The sequence below is a fragment of the Coregonus clupeaformis genome, chromosome 1 (genome assembly GCF_020615455.1).
Source record: "Coregonus clupeaformis isolate EN_2021a chromosome 1, ASM2061545v1, whole genome shotgun sequence".
NCBI lineage: Eukaryota > Metazoa > Chordata > Actinopteri > Salmoniformes > Salmonidae > Coregonus > Coregonus clupeaformis.
Window position 1 is genome coordinate 33500108 of NC_059192.1, and position 21365 is coordinate 33521472.

The window sequence follows — 21365 nt, forward strand, 5'->3', positions numbered from 1 at the left end:
GCTCTTCTTAGCCACATATCACCTATGTGGGCACATGTTCTGGTGGTGCACGTGTGCAAGATTTAACTAGATTAATATCATGTTGACTGCACCAGATAAGACCTTTTTGTGATGGTGATACTGGATCAGAATTAGGCCACAGGACCGAGGAGGCAAGTGCAGTGCAAACATCAAAAGCTATAGGCTACTTATACAAACAACTATTTTAGTTTTTAAAATAGGCCATGATATTTGTATTTTCACTCACTGCACTAGAGTGAATATGTAACAGAATGTACACTTCTAAATAGTTGTTTGTGTCTTGATCTGACTGGCCAGTTCTTTGCATAGCAATGAAATTAGATGACACATATTTATGTTACTAATATTATGCAGGAGTAAGTATTTTTTCTTTTAAGACATACATGACACAAAAGTATGTGAAACTATCCATTCCGTGCTAAGTATGGTAAGAAAACCAATACAGTCAATACAATATGACAAGAATGCTATTATATGTTTATTACATCAACAAGTCTGCAGTCTGTACATTTAATTCTCATGTTGTATTATGAATATGTTGATGTGTGAGTAGAACCATATACCATGTATATACAGTATACTAGCCTATATTCAATTTCATTGCATGTTCTTTAAAATAAATAAACAAACAAGACATTGTTTGAAATATACATTTATGAAGATATTGATAGCATATCTCAGGTAAACAGATAAGCTGGGTTGAGTTTGGCACGGTCAAAACAGAAGGTAGGGCTGTCTTTAAGAGCGAGGAAGCCCAGCAAGAGGTGATGTAATGTGTTCTCAGACAATGATGTCATCGACTGAGACGCAGCAAGGATTTAAAGTGACAAAGGCATTATTAAAAACCCAGTGCAATTCTGCGTTAGGCCTGGTCAGAGAACAGTTAAACAGAGGAGTAGGAGTCTAGAGGACCAGTGTTGAGGGAAAGAAAGCGCTATTGATGAAACGAGGGCAAATATACATGCATTACTCCCACATATCTGTCATATATATTCGTAATATCATAATAATACAGCCTTAGTAGAACATACGGTAATGTGTTTGTTAATTAGGACATTTGAGATACAGAACGTGATCACAATTCATGTTATATAGTGAGAACAATAATACGTGTTATTGGTGAACAATGAACAACCATCCAACTGTGATACATAGGAGTGTATTTGCTCAGTGTTAGATATGTAAACTAGGTGGAATAACTGTGTAACCTCAGCTGTTTTACATGTACTGTGCATTAGTTTATTGCTAGTACTGTACCCTACATTGTATTCATACAGCATATGATGACAATATATACGTATATACAGGTCTTATGGTGAATTCCATTTTCTGTTGGTAGCATATCCTGATCATCGATTTCTTTTCTGATCATAGATTTTTCCAGGACATAACATTTAAAATAACTTTAGATGTTTAATTGTTTAATTGGTAAACATCGTCATCTTTCTACTTTCCCAGATATCTCTCTTCTCTTCGCCTCAATACACTTTTTCTCTCTATCACTGTCATACTCCCGTCCCCCATCTTCCTCACTCCTCCAGTCTCTATTGTACTACATCTTCCTTGTCATCCTCCATTTTTGTAGTCCCTCTATAAACTTGTCCGCAGTACTGTTACTCTCCCTCTTCCAAATAAGGCACTTCGATCCACCCTTCCACCCTCGTATAGGCCTAGTGAATTGGTTTTGGATAGGCTACCGCTTTTTTGGACCGCGTCTTTTCTCTCTCCACCTAAACTGCTATTGGCCATGTTCAACTCTGCAGTTCCCTCCTGTTGTACCTTCATATCTACTGTCTCAACTGTTCCACAATTCCCTTCTCCTGTTTCTGCCCTTCCACACATATCTATAAAGGGAGCCTGTTCTGATTCAGGATGATTAGACAATTCGGGATTAGGTTTCCTCGATTCCTGACTTTCCATGATTTTCCCTTGACTCTCCTGACTTGGTTCCTCTGTTGCTTTGGGCAAAGCGTCATTGTCCGGTATCTCTTCATAGATGCATAGGTCATGTCCTGGTTTGGTAGAGACGCATGATGTTTGATTAGCAGATAGTGTTAGTTGTCTGTTCCAGTCCTTAGATGTTAAGTCTTGCTGCTCATTGGTTGTAGTGATGTCTCCACTATCGTCTGTGGCTGTACCATGACTTACCACTGTGTAGGTCACTTCATCCGCTGTTGAAATCTCATTGGTTGCCCCCTCCATCTCTTCTCCCTGATTGGATACTGATTGTCCATCAGTCATTGTAATGTCCGTGTCTGACAGATTGATGTCACTTGTGATTTTATAGAAGAGTGAATGATTTTCCAACATTTTCTCTAAACTTTCACTGACAGAAAATGTGTCACCATTGGAATCAGTTCCTGCATCATGAGATGTTGGATCATTGTCCACATTCACGGTTTCCTCATGGCACAATGACTCTATTCCGTGGTCGCGTAAAGGTATGAACTCTCGCCACTGATTGGTTGAGAGGAACCATTCTGCTTTCAGATTGGTGGACAGAGAATTGCTTTCACTGTGATTGGATGAGAGTTCCTCTTGGTCCTCTTCCTTCTCTTTGTCCTCACACCTCCTCTTGAATTGCTTGCCTTCATCAGTTTGGTATACAGTTATCGAGGAGATCTTATTTTTACGTTTCATGATACCCTTTCTGTCACCGTGACCTTTGGGTTGTGTTTTGTTCCCAATATGACCCTCATTAACTTTTATAAGTCCCTTTCCCTCATCTTCATAAAGAGGTGTCTCTCCAGGGGTCTGAGGTTCTACTGTCCTGTAACTACGTAGAACCATCCCGTCACTATGGCACCAGCCTCCGCAGACATCCTCATAAGGTCCAGAAACTGAAAAACAATAAACATTTCTGGAATTGGTGTGATTCTCTTAATGTAGTATAGTGTAGACTGTATAGTTACCGAGAGCAATGTAGTAGAAAGAGCAAACTTTCAGCATACATTTCTCAAAATAACTATCACATCAACCCATCATGAGTGTTTGTACTTAAGCATTATGAGTACCTGGCATCTCCCGGCTCTTTCTGATCTTGTCATAGGTCTTCTGTGTAGAAGGGGTGTTGTGGAGCTCCTGTCTCTCCTCCCTGGTCAGTGGATGGCCGGGCACCACGGCACTCTCTCTGACTGCACTAAGTGAGAGAGGGGAGGAGATGCAGAGGGAGAGAGAGAGAGAGAGGGGGGTTGAGAGAGAGGCATAGGGAGGCAGAGGGACAGAAAGAGGAGGTGGAAGGAAAGCCCTGAGATTAAAGCTAGATTTGTAGATGCATGCAAGCTCATAAGAAAACACATGACAAGAATATGTAGCAACACAGTGACAGGTATACACAATCTATTAGTGGAGGCTGGTGGGAGGAGCTATAGGAGGACGGGCTCATTGTAATGGCTGGAACGGAGTCAAACGTGGCATCCATATGTTTAATGTGTTTAATACCGTTACATTTATTCCATTGCAGCCATTACAATGACCCCGTCCTCCCATAGCTGCCCCCACCAGCCTCCACTGCAATATATATGTACAGTATAATATATAGAGTAATTGATATCCCTTCTAGTAAGTGTCTCTCTACATAGTGAAACACTGAGCTGAAGGGATTCATCATGAACCAGCTTTCTGACTGATAAACCCCCCCCACACACACACACACACAATGAACCCCACCTCCGGATAACTCTCTCTGTGATCCTCTCCACACGTCTCAGTTTGGCCTCTCTCTGCTCAGGGGTGAGGCAGAGGTCAGGGTCTGGGGCAGATGTTAGGAGAGTGTTGTGTCCCTCAACCTGTGACATGAAAGCCACAATCCTGAGTCTTTGTCTGTGTTTCATGAGGCATTCATAAGTTATATTCTTTAGGAATCAATGGGTGTATATCATTACTTGAAATTGCAGTTGAACAGAAGGAAATCTTCCAGATTGTGACTTTGAGATATGTGGCATGCTTAACTGTACAATAGAAAAAGGTGAAACTGTCGTTAGGGATGACCTAATGTCACACACAGGAGGCTGCTGAGGGGAGGACGGCTCATAATAATGGCCAGAATGGAGCGAATGGAATGCCATCAAACACCTAGAAACCATGTGCTTGATGTATTGATACTATCCTAAGTGCCAAGTGCCACTAACCTCCTGTGGTATCACAGTTGATTGGCGATCACTGGCTAATTAGCTTGTAAAAAGCCTTCAGTAGAATATGTTATTTAACTGAAATTAGAGATGAGAAGAAATTAACTGTACTCATCTCACCTTCTCTTCCTCCCTCTGACATCCTCCCAACACTTCTCTTGTAGTGTCATGACCCCCATCCTCCTTTCTTACCCTGGGATCAGAGGCCACGCCTCCATTAGAGGCCACACCCCCATTGCCCACAACGGCCCGGTCACGACTCTGCTGGGGCCTCAGGGCCTCCACAGCAGACTCTGTGTTGGACGCCTCTTTCCAGGGGTCCTCTCTGGAGGACCTGGAGCTGACATTGTGGCTCTGCAGGGCCCTGGTTGCATTGAGCCCATAGGAGTTCTGCTCTTGCCTCTCTGAAGCTAGCTCCTGTAGAGCCTTAGCCAACCGTTGAGCTGGCGGCTGCACCTGGGTCATCTCTCTCATCTCTGCCTGGGACCAGTTAGTATTTTTTTCAGGCATCTCGAATAACTGCCTTCTAGGCGCTTTCTGGAGTATTTTCTTGCTTTGCTCTGTCAGTCTTCCTGGAGGAATCTGCTCAGGCAGCGGAGTGGCCAGCTCGGGAGGGGGGTCCTCGACAGAAACGCGTCGGGCAATCAGAGAGGACGGCAAGACGGCTGTGAGGACTCTAGTCACCCTCAGAGGAAAGGGGGCCTAAAACAAAAAGAGAGATTTTCCCTGAATGACTGATTGACATGTATAGGCCTGCATATATGCATATATGAAGAGTTTATTTCCAAAACACTATATTCACTAGTTTTTCACATTTGTGTTTTTTCACTAGAAAGGATTGCTTATGGGTACCTTCATGTGTGTGTAAAATATTACTGTTCTCAGATTTTGTATTCATAGATAAAAAAAAAATTTTTTTTAGCAAAACTCTACACATTGTTTAGCTGGAATGGAATGTTTGTATACTGTATATTTGACTGTGATACAGTGCCTTCAGAAAGTATTCATACCCCTTGACTTATTCCACATTTTGTTGTGTTACAGCCTGAATTCAACATTGATTAAATTGATTGTTTTTCTCACCAATCTATACACAATAACCCATAATGACAAAGTGAAAACATGTTTTTAGAATTTTGTAAAATATTATTGAAAATGAAATACAGAAATATCTAATTTACATAAGTATTCACACCACTGAGTCAATACACGTTAGAATCATCTTTGGCAGCGATTACAGCTGTGAGTCATTTTGGGTAAGTCTCTAAGAGCTTTGCATACCAGGATTGTACAATATTTGCACATTATTCTTTAAAAACAATTCTTCAAACTCTGTCAAGTTGGTTGTTGATCATTGCTAGACAGCCATTTTCAAGTCTTGCCATAGATCTTCAAGCCAAAACTGTGACTAGGCCACCCATGTCATCTTGGTAAGCAACTCCAGCGTATATTTGCCTTATAATTATACTTTTTTTGTCATTTTTACTCCCCAATTGGTAGTAGTTACAGTCTTGTCCCATTGCTGCAACTCCCGTATGGACTTGGGAGAGGCGAAGGTTGAGAGCCATGCGTCCTCCAGAACACAACCCTGCCAAGCCGCACTGCTTCTCGACACACTGCTTGCTTAACCCAGAAGCCAGCCACACCAATGTGTTGGAGGAAACACCATACAACTGGCGACCGAAGTCAACGTGCATGTGCCAGCCCACCACAAGGAGTCGCTAGAGCGCGATGGGACAAGGACATCCCGGCCAGCCAAACCCACTGGGCCAATTGTACGCCGCCTCATGGGTCTGCCGGTCGCGGCCGGCTGCGACATAGCCCTGGATCGAACCCGGGTCTGTAGTGACGCCTCTAGCAATGCAATGCAGTGCCTTAGACCGCTGCACCACTCGGGAGGCCCTTGTATATTTGACCTTGTGTTTTAGGTTACTGTCCTGCTTAAAGGTGAATTTGTCTCCCAGTGTCTGTTGAAAAGCAGACTGAACCAGGTTTTTCCCCTAGGATTTGTCCTGTGGTTAGCTCTATTCCATTTTTTTATCCCCCCCAAAAAAACTCCCTAGTCCTTGCCGATGACAAGCATACCCATAACATGATGCAGCCACCACCATGCTTGAAAATATGAAGAGTGGTACTCAGTGATGTGTTGTGTTGGATTTGCCCCAAACATAACGCTTTATATTCAGGAAAGAAAGTTAATTTTTTGCAGTTTTCCTTTAGAGCAAATATTTATTCCTGAATTTATTTAGGCTTGCCATAACAAAGGGGTTGAATACTTATTGACTCATGACATTTTAGCTTTTAATTTTTAATTATTTTGTTAACATTTCTAAAAACATTATTCCACTTATGGGTTATTGTGTGTAGGCCAGTGACACAAAATCTCAGGCTGTAACACAACAAAATGTGGAAAAAGTAAAGGGGTGTTAATACTTTCCGAAGGCACTGTATGTGGTTGTCTCACCTAGCTATCTTAAAATCAATGCATTAACTGTAAGTCGCTCTGGATAAGAGAATCTGCTAAATAACTAAAATGTCAAATGTAAATGTTTTACACACAGATCTCATATTTTTTATTAAACATTTTTTTAAAAATTTCTGTGGATATATAGCGTCTTGGAATAAACTCTTCATATTTGCATACAGTATATTTACACTGAGTATACAAAACATTAAGAACACTTGCTCTTTCCATGACATAGACTGACCAGGTGAATTCAGGTGAAAGCTATGATCCCTTATTGATGTCACCTGTTAAATCCACATCAGTCAGTGTAAATGAAGGGGAGGAGACAGGTTAAAGAAGGATATTAAGCCTTGAGACAATTGAGACATGGATTGTGTATGTGTGCCATTCAGAGGGTGAATGGGCAAGACAAAATGTAAGTGCCTTTGAAAGGGGTATGATAGTAGGTGCCAGGCGCACCAGTTTGTGTCAAGAACTACAACGCTGCTGGGTTTTTCCCACTCAACAGTTTTCCGTGTGTATCAAGAATGGTCCATCACTCAAAGGACATCCAGCCAACTTGACACAACTGTGGGAAGCATTGGAGTCAACATGGGCCAGCATCCCTGTGGAATGTTTTCGACACCTTGTAGAGCCAATTCCCAGATGAATTGAGGCTGTTCTGAGAGCAAATGGGGGGAGTACTACTCAATATCAGGAAGTTGTTCCTTAATGTTTGGTATACTAAGTGTACTGTATATATCCATACAATGTTGGATCATAGGTTTACATACATGGATCATATATAAGTCCATTACACACTAATCCTCATAGAACCAACCTCTTCTTTCGGTTCTGAACTTTGATACTGGGTTTGGGTGGTGGGACCGGACATGGGCGGTTTCCTCCGACTGGCTACCCTTTCCTGGTGTCTCCTCATCCTCTCAATCTGCTCCTCTTCACTCATCCTCCCCTTCTGAGGAAACAATTATGCTTTAGTACAACGTGTATGACACCAATGCACAGAATGAATGGAAGTAATGGTTGTCGTGTGTGCAAAAATGGACTGGTCGCCGGAATGACTGAGAATGCCAGAGCATGCATCAGTAATAGGGCTAATAAAAAATATGTGATATTGTGTGTGTGTGAGAGGGAGAGCGAGAGCGAGAGCAAGAGCGAGAGAGAGAGAGAGAGAGAGAGAGAGAGAGAGAGAGAGAGAGAGAGAGAGAGAGAGAGAGAGAGAGAGAGAGAGAGAGAGAGAGAGAGAGAAGAAAACTACAGCGAGAACCACAGAGCCGTGTGTCTCTGCTTCCCTCTGTTGACTGTAAGGGATATTGCAACATGCCCTAATTGTGAAGAATCTGATCAAGACAACCACAAAGTAATAAAATTGTATTTTAAACCTAATCTTAACCATAAGGTTTAAAATCATGGTGCTTGTAACACCAGGGTTGTGGGTTTAATTCCCAGTATGGAATAGTATGAAAAATGTATGCACTCACTACTGTAAGTCATTCTGAATAAGAGCATCTGCTAAATGACTCAAATGTAAATGTAGACCTTAACCACACTGCTAACCGTAATGCCTAACCCTAACCTTAAAATAAGACTAAAAAGCTATTTTTTTTCATGAATTTTTTGATATAGCCCATTTTGACTTTGCAGATGGCCCATCTAGCGGAAACCACCCAGTCCTACCTACAGGCAAGACTCATGACAATAAATGTCAACTTGCTAAAAGAAAATGCATTTGGCTTTGATTTAAAGGAAATATATCTGTCAGTTACTGTATTTGTATTCCATCAAGTGATTTGCATTTGAAAAAGTTGCAAATGGTGGAGACGTAGATTAATTACACAATCTTACTTTATTTGTGGTGTCTGCTGTGGACCATCTTGAACTAGACTGAGATTCTGTGTTTGACAGAGATAGAGGGAGAGAGGAAAAAGGAATATATAAGAAAGAGTATTTGATAACGTGAAGAAAACCTGACAAGGAAAATACAGTACAATGGACCACCATCAGAAGGGACGATTATCTTCAAGACAATTACTTGATCAGTAAGTCTATGCTGCTGTTTGCCATAGTTATACCATACCGGTACACTCTTAGAAAAAAGGGGTCTTCGGCAGTCCCCATAGGAGAACACTTTTTGGTTCTAGGTAGCACCCCTCTGTGGAAATAGTTCTACATAGAACCCAAAAGGGTTCTACCTGAAACCAAAAAGGGTTACGACTACCAGGGTTATTCAAAGGGTTCTCCTATGGGGACAGCCGAATAACCTTTTAAAGTTCTAGATAGCACCTTTTTTTCTAAGAGTGTAGGTATGGTAGTTAAAGTATAGACATAGACATAGTCATAAACTCCATATCATACTAGCTACCTGATGTCTCTCTCTGTGTCCTGTCACCATGGAGATCAGACTGGCTGTTTCCTCTTCTGTCCAATGGATCTACTGGGCCACTGTAGATGCCCTGGAGTACATACACAGAGTTCATGGATGCAACAGAGATGTTTACTGTGTCATTGTTGAGAATTCAGAGTGGTATTAGCAGTATGGTTGCGTCCTGATCCTCTACCCTTCTCCCAAAGTGTGCGCATGCACCCTAGGTGTCATGGATTTAAGAATTGGTGTAAGCATTAGCTGGAGGGAGTTTCCATTATTGCTACATCTACAAAATGGAGTGAAAGTGCACAATTTGGGACAACGGTAGAAAATCAGGGTGCAACCAATGTCTCTCTATACTCACCTCATAGTTCGGATCCATCCACACATGCCCCTGGTCTCTTCCCTGATTGGTGTCTTGGAGCTCCTGAGGTAAAGGGGGGCGGGCCGGAGGCTCTGATTCCACCTCCTGACGAAATCATAAACATCATTAACCAATCAAAGCTTATTGTTCGGTATCATTACACCAACAGCACCCTTATAAGAACATTGAATTATATGCCTTATCCAATATTCCTTTGGATATATTGACATCGAGCAGAGACCCCACTCTGAACTGGTATCATTCCACAGCACTATAGTAACCTACTAGGGCACTGGTATTGTATTATGGTAGTCGTACCATTGGCAATCCACTCGGCATCCTCTCTGTTGGAGATCCAGGTGTCCCCGGGTGGGAGGATGACTTCTGGAAAACTCCTGTGGGAACTTAGAAAAGACACACAAGAGGTGAAGAGAATAAGTTGATACAAGAGCCATACTGTACACTGTATCTCTATATATCTGCCTCTGGTTGTTCCCATTTTCAATGTGTACATACCCTATTCATTCCTAAGCATAAGTAATATGAGCAAATGTTCAGACATAGTATGAGTGTTTCTGACAGTTACCTGTGTGCCTCTGCAAGCCCAGCAGGACCCTGAAGTTATCCCTGTTGACCCTGAGTCCAGAGAGGATGTCGTCCATCATCCACAGCTCTCTCTGGGCCTGGGACTGCTCCTGAGGAGGGACAGGGGTGAGAGGAACTTTGGTTTTCCTACACAATTTTACATGACCCATGGCCCTTCTAACCAGTTATTTTTAGAACAACAAAAACATGCAAAAATGGCCACATTCATCAAGCTAGGAAAGAGCATGTTTAATATTAATAATTTTGATGATTGATGAAAGACCGAACTAGGTCAAAGGTAGTTCAAAGGCCGACTCAATTCTAAGTAACTTCAAACCAAGTCTTTGAGTTGATTTGGTCATGCGACTTTGAACATGGTGAACTTGCCCCTATCTTGTCCCCAAGTTAGCCGTGGCTTTTGAAACAAAACAAAACCGTGGATGACAGTTTTTTCCTGGCCCCATAGACTTCTTTCAGGGTACATGGAAAAATAGAAGTCCAAAAAAGTACAGATAACTTTGTATTTGGTCCCCTCAAAACACCCATTGAAACCCCTTAGCCCTGGAACAACATTTAAGCTAGTTTCATACCCTCAGCCTATCATCAAAGAATGAGCTCAGAACAGGAGCTACACAGGCCTTTATCTGAAGGAGGAGTTCTTGGCTGATTCATGTGATTTAGACTGCATTTTGTGATGACATTGGTCTATCAGGTTTAACAAGCACCTGTATTAGGGCTTTGATTGATAACCACTTTTTAGGGATGGTGAGAGCCAGATGTGGTAGACCGTTACAATGCTGCAATACAGTACATTCCTCTGAATACTAAGCATTTGCTGTTTTATATTACTATCCTATTAACACATATTTGTTTTATGATAGTGATAACATGGACCATCACACTATTTTACTGTCTATTTAAGGACACATGGGGGTATCTGAAACAGTGTGTAAAAACCTTTGTTTCTGGCCTTATAAATAACATAAATATCTGTCTAATCAGGTAATGCCAAATTTCAGTCGGAATGAAGTATGCTTTGAAGTGATTGAAATGCATCAGACAGGTATTGGAAAGTTCAGGAAAGCAGAAGGAAGATCATCAGGCAATCATTGTGTATTTCATCTTTCTTAGAACAGAAGATCAATACATATCCTACATTTTTTGGTTTTAAAGCATGCTGGCGGTGCTTTTTGTATCACTATGAAATAATACAACTGGACTGGGACAAAAATTCAATTTCAGAAAGTTGGGCGGACCCTCGTCCCCGTCCCCGTCCCTAGTGAAAGTTCTGCCCCTGACAGGAATATACCTTATGTGGGTGAAACCGACCATTATGGGTATGGGAAACATTTAATGAGTTGCAGTGTACTAAATCCAATTAAAGAACATTCTATTAAAATAAATGTTGTGAGAGAACAAGACAATCTGTGAAGTGTGATAAAACTGAGGAGTTTATACTTGTGGCATCCCGAAATTACAGACGTGCTGCAGGTGTGATCGGAACACAGACAGCTCACTCTCCATCCTCTCATACTGGCTCCACACTCTATCCATTTCCTGTACCAAAAAGTAAACAAATATATTTCAATTAGGGATTAAGAAATCAAGTTTAGGTTCATAATATGATCTTGCTGATATGGATATCAATGCAAATTTTTGTTCAACACTAATACATCATACAATCATAAACAATTAGTAAAAAAAGGTAGCAGTTCCATCACCAATGAGACGTCACACATCCTTGCTCGGATAGTGACCAGTTCTTCCTGGAGCAAAGCCTTCTGGGTGAGTGCTCCTTCCTGTCCTCGGAGTCCTTGGTTCCTCCACTCGTCCAGTTGCAGCCTGGTCATCTCTAAGGTGCACTGGACACTGTCCTATAAGAGAGGGAAAAAGTTTACCCAATACTCTGTACACCATCGTAATACAGGAAAGGATTGTAGAAGCTTCCAAAGGTAGAAGTTTGCGGAGCTACAATAGGTGCTATAATGGAAAATGTCACCAGATTAAGCCATTGACTACACAGTCAATAAAGTCAAGACAAAGTTTGTGTGAAGTGTTGAGTGAATAACAACAATATTCACTATTGTTGTATAGTAGAAAAGTGAGAACAATGTGTATGCTATGGAAAGGAAACTGTAAGCTGAAGGTACTGACCTTGTCAACTTGTAGATGGGCCAGCTCTAGAGAGAGAGACTGGAGAAGCTTGTCACAACCACAAAGTCTAGTCAGCACAGCCTAACACAATAAAAAAAAAAAACAGTTAAACAATCAAACACAGTTCAATATGGAGGGGGAGTGCTGAGGAATATTTTTTTACAACGGGATGGGGGGGTGCTGACGATTATTTCTCCACTAATACAGGAGTAATAAAGGCTTAGTTTACACATTTTGTGGACATACATTTTTTTCTAGTTTTATTATTCGTTTTTATTGTAAAAAAGTATCACCCTCAGCACCCCTTCTCCCCGCGGCTATAGTTCAATTAGTGAAAAAATAAAATATAGAAAACGTTGAAACAATAAGAAGGATATATTGACTGCATTTCATTAAATGGCACAAATACAAATATTCTTACATCTGTTTCACTCTCAAGAGGTCTGATGGGTGGTGGCGTCTCTCTCTCTTTGAACTGCTCGGACTTGGCAGGCTGTAAGCAGAGAGTTCATGACAGCTCATGATCTAACCAATTCGATTTTCATACTGGTTTTGATACACTTCCTCCTATAACTCAAATAAAATCCCAAATCGCACATGGTATCACGTACGAGTTCCTTGTGAATAATGGAATGTATGCGTGTACATTAGAAAGTGTACCCAAATGTGCTACAGCCCAGCTTGAATAAAATGGAATCAGGTGATCGACCAGGACACTTCCTTGGGTAAAGAATATCCTTGTATGTGTGTACATGTGTGGGCCCCGTGTAGCTCAGTTGGTAGAGCATGGCGCTTGCAACGCCAGGGTTGTGGGTTCGTTTCCCACGGGGGGTGAGTATAAAAAATGTAATAAAAAAATAAAAAGAATATGTATGCACTCACTAACTGTAAGTCGCTCTGGATAAGAGCGTCTGCTAAATGACTAAAATGTACATGTTTGGGTTTTGAATCAGTTTTCTTGAGTCAGTATTTTCTTTTTGTATTTTGTTGAGCCATCGTCTCGTAAAGCTACACAAAACATCTAAATATTTTTGAGACAAGATATACGTTCAGATACAGTATGTCTCTAAGTTCAATTATTATGAAATGAGTTTGCCCATGAACTCTACAGTCGTTGATACATGCTTTATAGTGCATGAAAAAACAAAGGTTGTATAGTTACTGCCATTATTCTACTTTGCAGAAATGTAATTGTGTTGAAACATAACCTTTGACCTCAACAGAGTGTAGTAGGCAATTCATTTCATAATCACCAACATCACATTGATTTGAACATACTGAAGCTACAACAGCCTCATGTTGCCAATACCGTAGCTAGCTACATGTGGCATAAACAACAGAAAACACATAATTGTCAAACAATGTATTTGACAAACAGAGATAGAAAAAATAGACAAATGCAGAACACAAAGGCTATCACTAGACAAGACAGTTTACAGTTATTGGACTCACTCGACAGTAGCTAGACAACAACAAACAGGACGGACAGAAGGCAAACATCTCTCTAGGATGCTAGCTGTTCCATAGACCTCCAGTCATTGCACTAACGTAAATTAGCAATTGCGCAAACTCTAGATAGCAACTTCCTTCAAACTGCACACAGAGACATAAAAATGGTATCCACTAGTTCATCTATCCCTTTAATAGTACTGAACATGTAAGTGTTCCCCTAAATATGTGGAAGTCAAGTGTCATTATTTGTATAACTTGTCATCAGTGCAGGTACTAAGTTACAAGTCCATGGTATATTGTAATCTGAAGTGCTACAGACAAAACACAACATTAACAAGTAACAACATAAAAAGCTAGTCAAACACAGACCACAGACTGACGGGTTGTACCATAGGTGGCGGAAGCAGACAGACAGACATATGGCTGCGATGGTGATGGTGGTGGTGATGGTGGTGGTGTGGGGGGTGAGGAGCATGGGGAACTCTTGAAGATGGGGGCAAAGGGGGTAATAAGTCTGTTTGCCCCCTTGTGGAGTAGCTCTGAATAGAGAAACAGGGCAAAAAGATATACAATACAATACGTAATTAAGAATGTAGAGATATACAGGTAATATGCAATAACATGGCTTATTATAGAAGGTCCACATGCTAATAATGATGGTTATACAATTAAGTTATACAATTAAGTTATACAATTATTTTCCTATAAATACACTATGATAAATTATGTTATTACAATTACATACTGTAGGTATGTATTAACTTTCTGTGTACAGACAGTGGATATTCTTTGTTGATGTATACTGTATATAAGGAGATTATGCTCTGTTGTGCAAATTCTTTGTATATTCACACTGTACTGTACCTTTCCTAAAGCTCTTCGTCCACTTGGAATATGGTGGAGGGAGGAATATACAGGCGTGGGCTAGGGGAAAAAAGCAACATGAAGATTGAGATAATGAAATAATTAAAAACCCAACCTTAATCCCAACCTTAATTAACTTCCTATTTAAATATATTATCTTGTCTACATTTTAGTTTTACCTTGTCACAATAATACACCACATACTCATGAATCCTTCTATTATTTGAGTCTCTACCCAGCATCGAAACATTTATAAGTATTGTCATAGAATCGTATCCGCCTCACTCTGTTGATTGTTTGCCATCTCTCAGTCCCTGGAGTGTGGGGGGCGGACTTAAACTCCAGCTTGGGAGACGCAGGGGCATAACACAGGTTCTGTGGCATCATGGGAGGATCATCCTGGGGTCGAATGTCAACCCGCCCCACTGGTGTGTGGGGTCGCGATCCCAATTGCCCTCTGGGGGTCAAAGAACCGGTCCCCATAAATTCTGTGAGCCTGGGTGGTGTGTTAGGACCAGAATGGAAGGGGAGGAAATCCTCATCTGTCCTTCTGCTGCTAAACTCTATTGGGCTGGGTGTTCTGGGCGATGGGCTAAGTACACAAGAGAGAAAATAGCACAGAATGCCAAAGTCACCACCCCTCTAAGACAATTCCCCCAAAATAACCGTGTGACTTTCTAAATGTGATTGGTGACAGAGATAGTGACAGATGCAAAAGTCCTCCTATTCTACCTTCGTCGCACGCTCCGCCTCCCTCTTGGTTCCGAATGTGGTGTCCTCATTCTCCCCCTGGTGACCTGACTTTGTTTCATCTGTGATGTGTTGGTGTGCGCAGCATTTTGGGGACCTCGGAGAGAGGAGGAATGAGGCAGATCCACAGACTCACTGCTGCCACCTATCTGCGTGAAGTCCTGATAACTCGAGCAACGCCTGAGAGAATGAGAAAAATGTATATACTTTTTTTTTAGCATTATGACTGGATTATATCCTCTTTATAATAAAATAAAATACAGTTCTAACTGAGTCCTATGTTATTATTATAATAATTATAATATAAAGGTTTTATTTAGGGAAATCCAAAGATGAAGAAGTGTTAAATAGAGCTTTACATATACCTGTTGATGGAGCTGTCTGCTTCCATACAGGCAGACTGGCTGAGTGCTCTGACCCAGCCTAGCATATCCTCCTGCGTGTCTGCACTGAAGAAGTAGGAGCGCATTCCCTGGTGCACCACCTAATATCATATTAATACATTAATTTACAGTATACACAAACCCATATACTGTGTATACAGTATAAACACATACATGTACTGAACATACGGTCAACATAGTGAAAAGTGGAACGTATACTTCGTTATTTACTTTGAAAGTATTTTTTCTGTTCTTGCATTCTCGCGGTGTGCAGAAGAGAATGTTGTAGCTAGGTAGTGGGATGCTACCCAAAACAGATTCTTCTCTACTGTCTGGAAGAGAAAGAGTTGACAGAGAAAACAAGATGAGAGAAGCTAGAGAAAACTGCACTATTTATGTACGGTACACACAACAACAATATTCTTTGCTTGCCTTTGTAGTAGAATAAACAGTAGTTAGACAGGACAAACCATCTTCTTTTCCACAGTTTCAGTCCAGAGCTGTCCTACATGGGGCAAAGCATTTATAAGAATTATAAGCTTTAAAATTCATAAGCATTTATGACAAGTATAATCATGTATGAAGCAGTTATAAGCATTAATAAACATTTACAAGCATTAATGGCTTATTCATGTTACCGAAAGTATTACATCCACATTCAATACAAAGCCTGTTTAATTGCTACCTTGCAGTGATCAAAACATGATATAGGATGTTATGTTTACTGAACAGTACCTTCTTATTGAGCCAACCTCTAATCACCACGGGGCAGTTGGGGTCTCTCTTAGCCGCCCTACATCTCTTCCCAAACGTTTGTACCCTGTCATCACCGTCCTGTAAGAGATTGAGAGAGGATAATTGATAACGGTGCTGATAAAATAACCTCAGTAAATGTTGATCTTCATGATGTTCGGTAGTGTCAATGAGCGTTGAGTTTGTTAAACAGAGACTAAGTAGAGGTGGTTCAGGACATGAGAGACAAACCTTGCTTCTGACAGGAAAAGAAGAGATTGTTACCACACTTGAGGCATGGCTCATTCTGTCCTGGTCCTCCATTCTGTGAGAAAGATACAGAGAGAGAGAGAGAGAGAGAGAGAGAGAGAGAGAGAGAGAGAGAGAGAGAGAGAGAGAGAGAGAGAGAGAGAGAGAGAGAGAGAGAGAGAGAGAGAGAGAGAGAGAGAGAGAGAGAGAGAGAGAGAGAGAGAGAGAGAGAGAGAGAGAGTGAGAGAGAGAGAGACAGACAGACAGACAGACAGACAGACAGAGAGAGAGAGACAGAGAGAGAGACAGAGAGAGAGAGAGAGAGAGACAGACAGAGAGAGAGACAGAGAGAGAGACAGAGAGAGAGAGAGAGAGAGAGAGAGACAGAGAGAGAGAGAGAGAGAGAGAGAGAGAGAGAGAGAGAGAGACAGACAGACAGACAGACAGACAGACAGACAGACAGACAGACAGACAGACAGACAGAGAAGGAGAAGAAAAGAGGAAGAGGAGATGAGGGTGAGGAGAGGTGATTGACATTGATTTGCCATGAAAGAATGATAAGGTGATGCCAAAGAGTACATGTAGAGTATTGTTGGATCTAGGGACAAGAAGATTGGTATTCAAAACAAGGGATACAGATCTGAACCTTTTTAAATAATCTACAAATACTTCGATCAGGAGAGCAATCAGGACAAAACAAACTCACAAGGGGCAAGGGGCCCACATCAGGACCTGTCCAGGGCCTTCTTGTATAGACATGATGACCAATAAGGGCTCTCCTTTCTAATCAAAACCCTAGGCCAATAGGAGTCATACTTCTTTGTGTAGTCCTTTGTGTAGCCTGTTGTGCAATGGATCCACATTTGTAGAGTACAGCTAACGGTTTTCAAGTCAATGTACAAATTTGAAGTACGCAATTTATCTGCAAAACTCAACAAGGTAAATAGTCAGGAATGTATCACGGCAACTTCATGCTAAAATAGGTCTCTTCCCAAAAAAACGGTATATTTACAGTAACTAATTTTACATAGTCAATACATGTATATGTTGTTCTCTTTACTAACTAATAACAGCAAGAGGCCCATAATGGTTTGTACTACACAGCTGTTGAACAAATCTTCCTTGCTTTTCTATGAAGAGCTGAAGATACCAAGCAAGCACAAACACTGGTAAGTAACAAATCAACAGCTATAGTCAATGGCGATAAGTAGGCCTAAACTTGATTCTCAACAACAACAAGTGTACTCAACAGGCCTTGCCTCACCAGACCCAACCAATATTACCAATACACTACTGAATACAACTATACAACTGTACAAACCAAGCTGTGTGTTGCTCCCGTCCAATTAAATCCCATCAAAACCACAATGTAATTCGCTACCAAGTACAAAATGTAAAAAGTCACAAACACATATCCATACCGAATGGTTTTCCGCTGTCTGTTCCTTAAGAAGGGGGTACCGTAGTGTACTTGCCCGCCCCTTTCCCCCAACTCTCTCTCACACAGAGTTCTATTCTGAGCCCTCACAGGCCCTGCCGTCCCATGGTGAAACTGACAGGTGACAGCTGCTTAGCCATGGTAGCAGGTGGGGGTCTGGGAGTGTGTGAAAATCAATCTGGCGCAGAAGGCAAAGATGGTATGCGAGACATGCGAGCGGAACGCAAAGCGGCAGACTAGACTGCACTGCTGAGGAGGACAGAAAAAGGGAAAATAAAAAAGGGTGGACAGGGGGATGGGGTAACATATCGAAGGCAAGGAAGCAGGAAGGGATGAAGTCATTGAAAATCCATCCGTTTTGTGTGTGTTTTGTTTTGTCACTGTTACTGAATCCTGTTACGGGCTAGAAAGCTCCATAGCTACAGCTGTGCACAATAAAAGCTAGCAAAGAGGAAGATTCATGAGTCGTGGGAGCCCCAGTGATTCTGAATGGTAACATTATTAATCTACGCGACTATCAACAAACCACAAATAAGCGAGACATGGAGTAAGAGAAGACATCAACAAACCATTGTCAGGGATGATGGTCCTAGCCAACAAGGGGTTATGTGGGTGTAGTGAAATATTTGGAGAATCTCCTTCTGAACTAGTGGGGTCGCTCGCTAGCTTGGGGAACATAAACTGAAAATGCTAAAGAGCGCTAGCGAAGACAAACGGCGTGTTTGTGTACCACACAAAGTGGGCTTTGTAGCCTAGCGCTCAAGGAGCCGGGAGCATCATGAGAAGGCCGACAATGAGCATGTTGAATAAATCACACAGGGAAATCATCTCTTTCCATCTACACACAGATCTCACTAACGAAGACACTTGTATGCTGACAGAGTTCACCAAAGTCAGAAAATCATAACCTTCAACACTCACACACTAGTGATGACGTGAGCCACCCTCTTACCTTATGAAGATTTTATAATGACCTTATTACCGGTAATGAGAAAAAAATGGCTTTGGATGGCACCATAGTGTAGTATGAATCTGAAGCCTATCAAACAACTAGTTAATGGCTAAACACAACAGTTACATATCAAGTGTTATTCAGCTTTGCTCAAAATAAGTTCAGTACCATGGTTTCAAATTTCAACCACAAACAATGGGTCATATAAGGCCAACTGTACAGTACAGTATAACATTTCAAAACCTAGATGACCTTACTGGGAATTCATACAGAGTATGGATTACTTTATAATAATACCAGTAGGAAATGTATTGGAACACAATATCAATACAGTAAGGGCATTGTAGATCAACCAGTGAATCACATGATTTACTGAGAAAATGTCAAAAATCATGAGGACCTGTTTAGTAAACCAATGGATATATAATAAATAAGGATAGGTATAATCTGTCTAATCGACTGTTTATTATTTATCTGTTGATATTACAACTACTAATTTCCCACAATTAATTATGCACTGTGACCTTTTACCAAAATATCAATATGTTAATTAATAATAATAAAAGTTCATTTGGGTACATTTTATGTTTGTATTTTACATTTCTATAGTAAAGAAGCACCATACAACTGCTTTTGAAATTGGACTGAATTAAATATGACTAATCCGTTTTTTTGTTTGTTGGTAAAATTTAACATTGTTCTCAACATACAATCTTATATTAATTTCTCAATGAATCATAAAGATGCCATATTGCTGTACCTGACCAATCGCGTCTGCCTGCTGGCTTTCCCAACCTCCATTACTTGGCTCTAGTCCTGAGTCCTCACAGCATCTTCCCAGGGTTGGCTGCTCTGTCCTGGCTATCACAATCGCCTGTTGCCCCTTCAGTCAAAACACTATCCTACTCTACTGTTCTTTAATATCCTAATCTCGCTTTCCATCTCTATCCCTCATTTTCTTCTGTACTGGGTTTATCTGCACAATTTGTTCGGCAATCTACCTACGCTGTCCATTGACACTCAATCTGCCTTTCTTCCTTCTAACAGTGGGCTCTCTGTGTGCTCCCTCTTCCCTTTCCTCCCTTCCTCCCTGCCCTTGGCAGTCTCTCTGTTTCGCTGAGTGTGGGATTGTGACTTAGGCATTTAAAAAAAAAAAAAAACAGCTGTCCTCTCTCTTTCTTCCTCTCTGCCCTCCGTGACATTTTATTGCTATTCCCCATGTCACGCCCTGACTCAAGGGACGTTTATTTGTTGAGTCAGGATGTGTATATTCCGTGTTGTGTTTGTTCATTGTTATAGAATCTATGATGTGTAGATCTATGTTGGCCGGGGTGGTTCCCAATCAGAGGCAGCTGTAGCTCGTTGTCTCTGATTGGGGACCATACTTAGGCAGCCTTTTGGCACGAGTTAGTTGTGGGATCTTGTTCCGTGTAAGGTATGTTGTTTGTATGCTACCTTGGACTTCACGTTTCGTTTGTTGTTTTGTCGTGTGTTTAGCCGTAAATAAATATGAATGCATATCACACTGCGCCTGGGTCCTTCTCGTCCGTAAACGATCGTGACAGAAGATCCCACCAATCCTGGATCAAGCAGCGTGACGAGGAGAGAGGATGGACTTGGGAGGAGATGAGCGAGAGTCTGGCAAGAGGGATGGAGGCCATGATCACGGGGGAGAGACAAGCCCAAAAAATGTTTAGGGGGCGGCTCACGCCGTGGACGACGAGGCAGCAGGAGGCCGCGATAGAGCGGTTCAGCTGTTTAGCAGAGGAGGCCACCAGATTAGGGGGGTCATTGGTTCAGAGGGAGCAGAAGGAAAGTGTAGAGGCACGGCGAGAGGAGCTGGTTAGGCAGCAGAAGGAGCGGGGGTTAATGAAGGAACCCAGTCCCGCTCCTCGCACCAATCAAGTGGTGCGTGTCGCCAGTCCAGTCCGGCCCGTTAATGATTCCCGCACTAAGCCAGTGGTGGGTGTTCCCAGTACGGTTCGGCCCGTTCCTGCTCCTCGCATCAAGCCAGTGGTGCGCATCGCCAGCCCGGTCCGGCCTGTTCCTGTCCCTCGCACCAAGTCAGTGGTGCGCGTCGCCAGCCCGGCCCGGCCTGTTCCTGCCCCGTGCACCAAGCCAGTGGTGCGCGTCGTCAGCCCAGTCCGGCCCGTTCCTGTCCCTCGCACCAAGCCAGTGGGGCGCGTCGTCAGCCCAGTCCGGCCCGTTCCTGCTCCCCGCACCAGGCCAGTGGTGCGCGTCGCCAGTCTGGTACGGCCTGCTCCCCACACCAAGCCAGTGGTGCGCGTCGTCAGCCCAGTCCGGCCCGTTCCTGCTCCCCGCACCAAGCCAGGGGTGCACGTTGTCAGCCCAGTCCGGCCCGTTCCTGCTCCCCGCACCAAGCCAGTGGTGCGTGTGTCCAGTCCGGCACGGCCCGTGCCTGTTCCACCGGTGCCTGGTCCGGCACCGGTCAGCTGCTC

At 42.3% G+C, this 21365-nt stretch overlaps 1 protein-coding gene across 6 annotated transcripts; it reads right to left on the reverse strand.

Moving 5' to 3' along the window:
* Positions 1–657: 657 nt before the first annotated feature.
* Positions 658–19985, reverse strand: LOC121567027 (pleckstrin homology domain-containing family A member 4). 6 transcript variants are annotated; one of them, XM_041876988.1, is made up of 25 exons: positions 17838–17925; positions 17223–17357; positions 16520–16592; positions 16271–16369; positions 15968–16040; positions 15767–15867; positions 15518–15636; positions 15135–15332; positions 14688–14994; positions 14403–14462; positions 13928–14077; positions 12508–12579; positions 12087–12167; positions 11654–11806; positions 11391–11489; positions 9934–10042; positions 9666–9751; positions 9348–9452; positions 8981–9071; positions 8464–8510; positions 7439–7573; positions 4344–4853; positions 3691–3809; positions 3036–3160; positions 658–2861 (listed from the first exon to the last, which is right to left on the reverse strand). In XM_041876988.1, the coding sequence occupies exons 2-25, from the start codon at positions 17273–17275 to the stop codon at positions 1612–1614; spliced, it is 4215 nt and encodes a 1404-aa protein (XP_041732922.1). In that variant the 5' UTR covers positions 17276–17357; positions 17838–17925; the 3' UTR covers positions 658–1611. The 6 variants fall into 6 exon arrangements, with proteins under 6 accessions (XP_041732922.1, XP_041732901.1, XP_041732908.1 ...); XM_041876967.1 differs by having other exon boundaries at positions 4272–4853; XM_041877001.1 differs by having other exon boundaries at positions 2771–2861; positions 3036–3155; positions 4272–4853.
* Positions 19986–21365: the final 1380 nt, after the last annotated feature.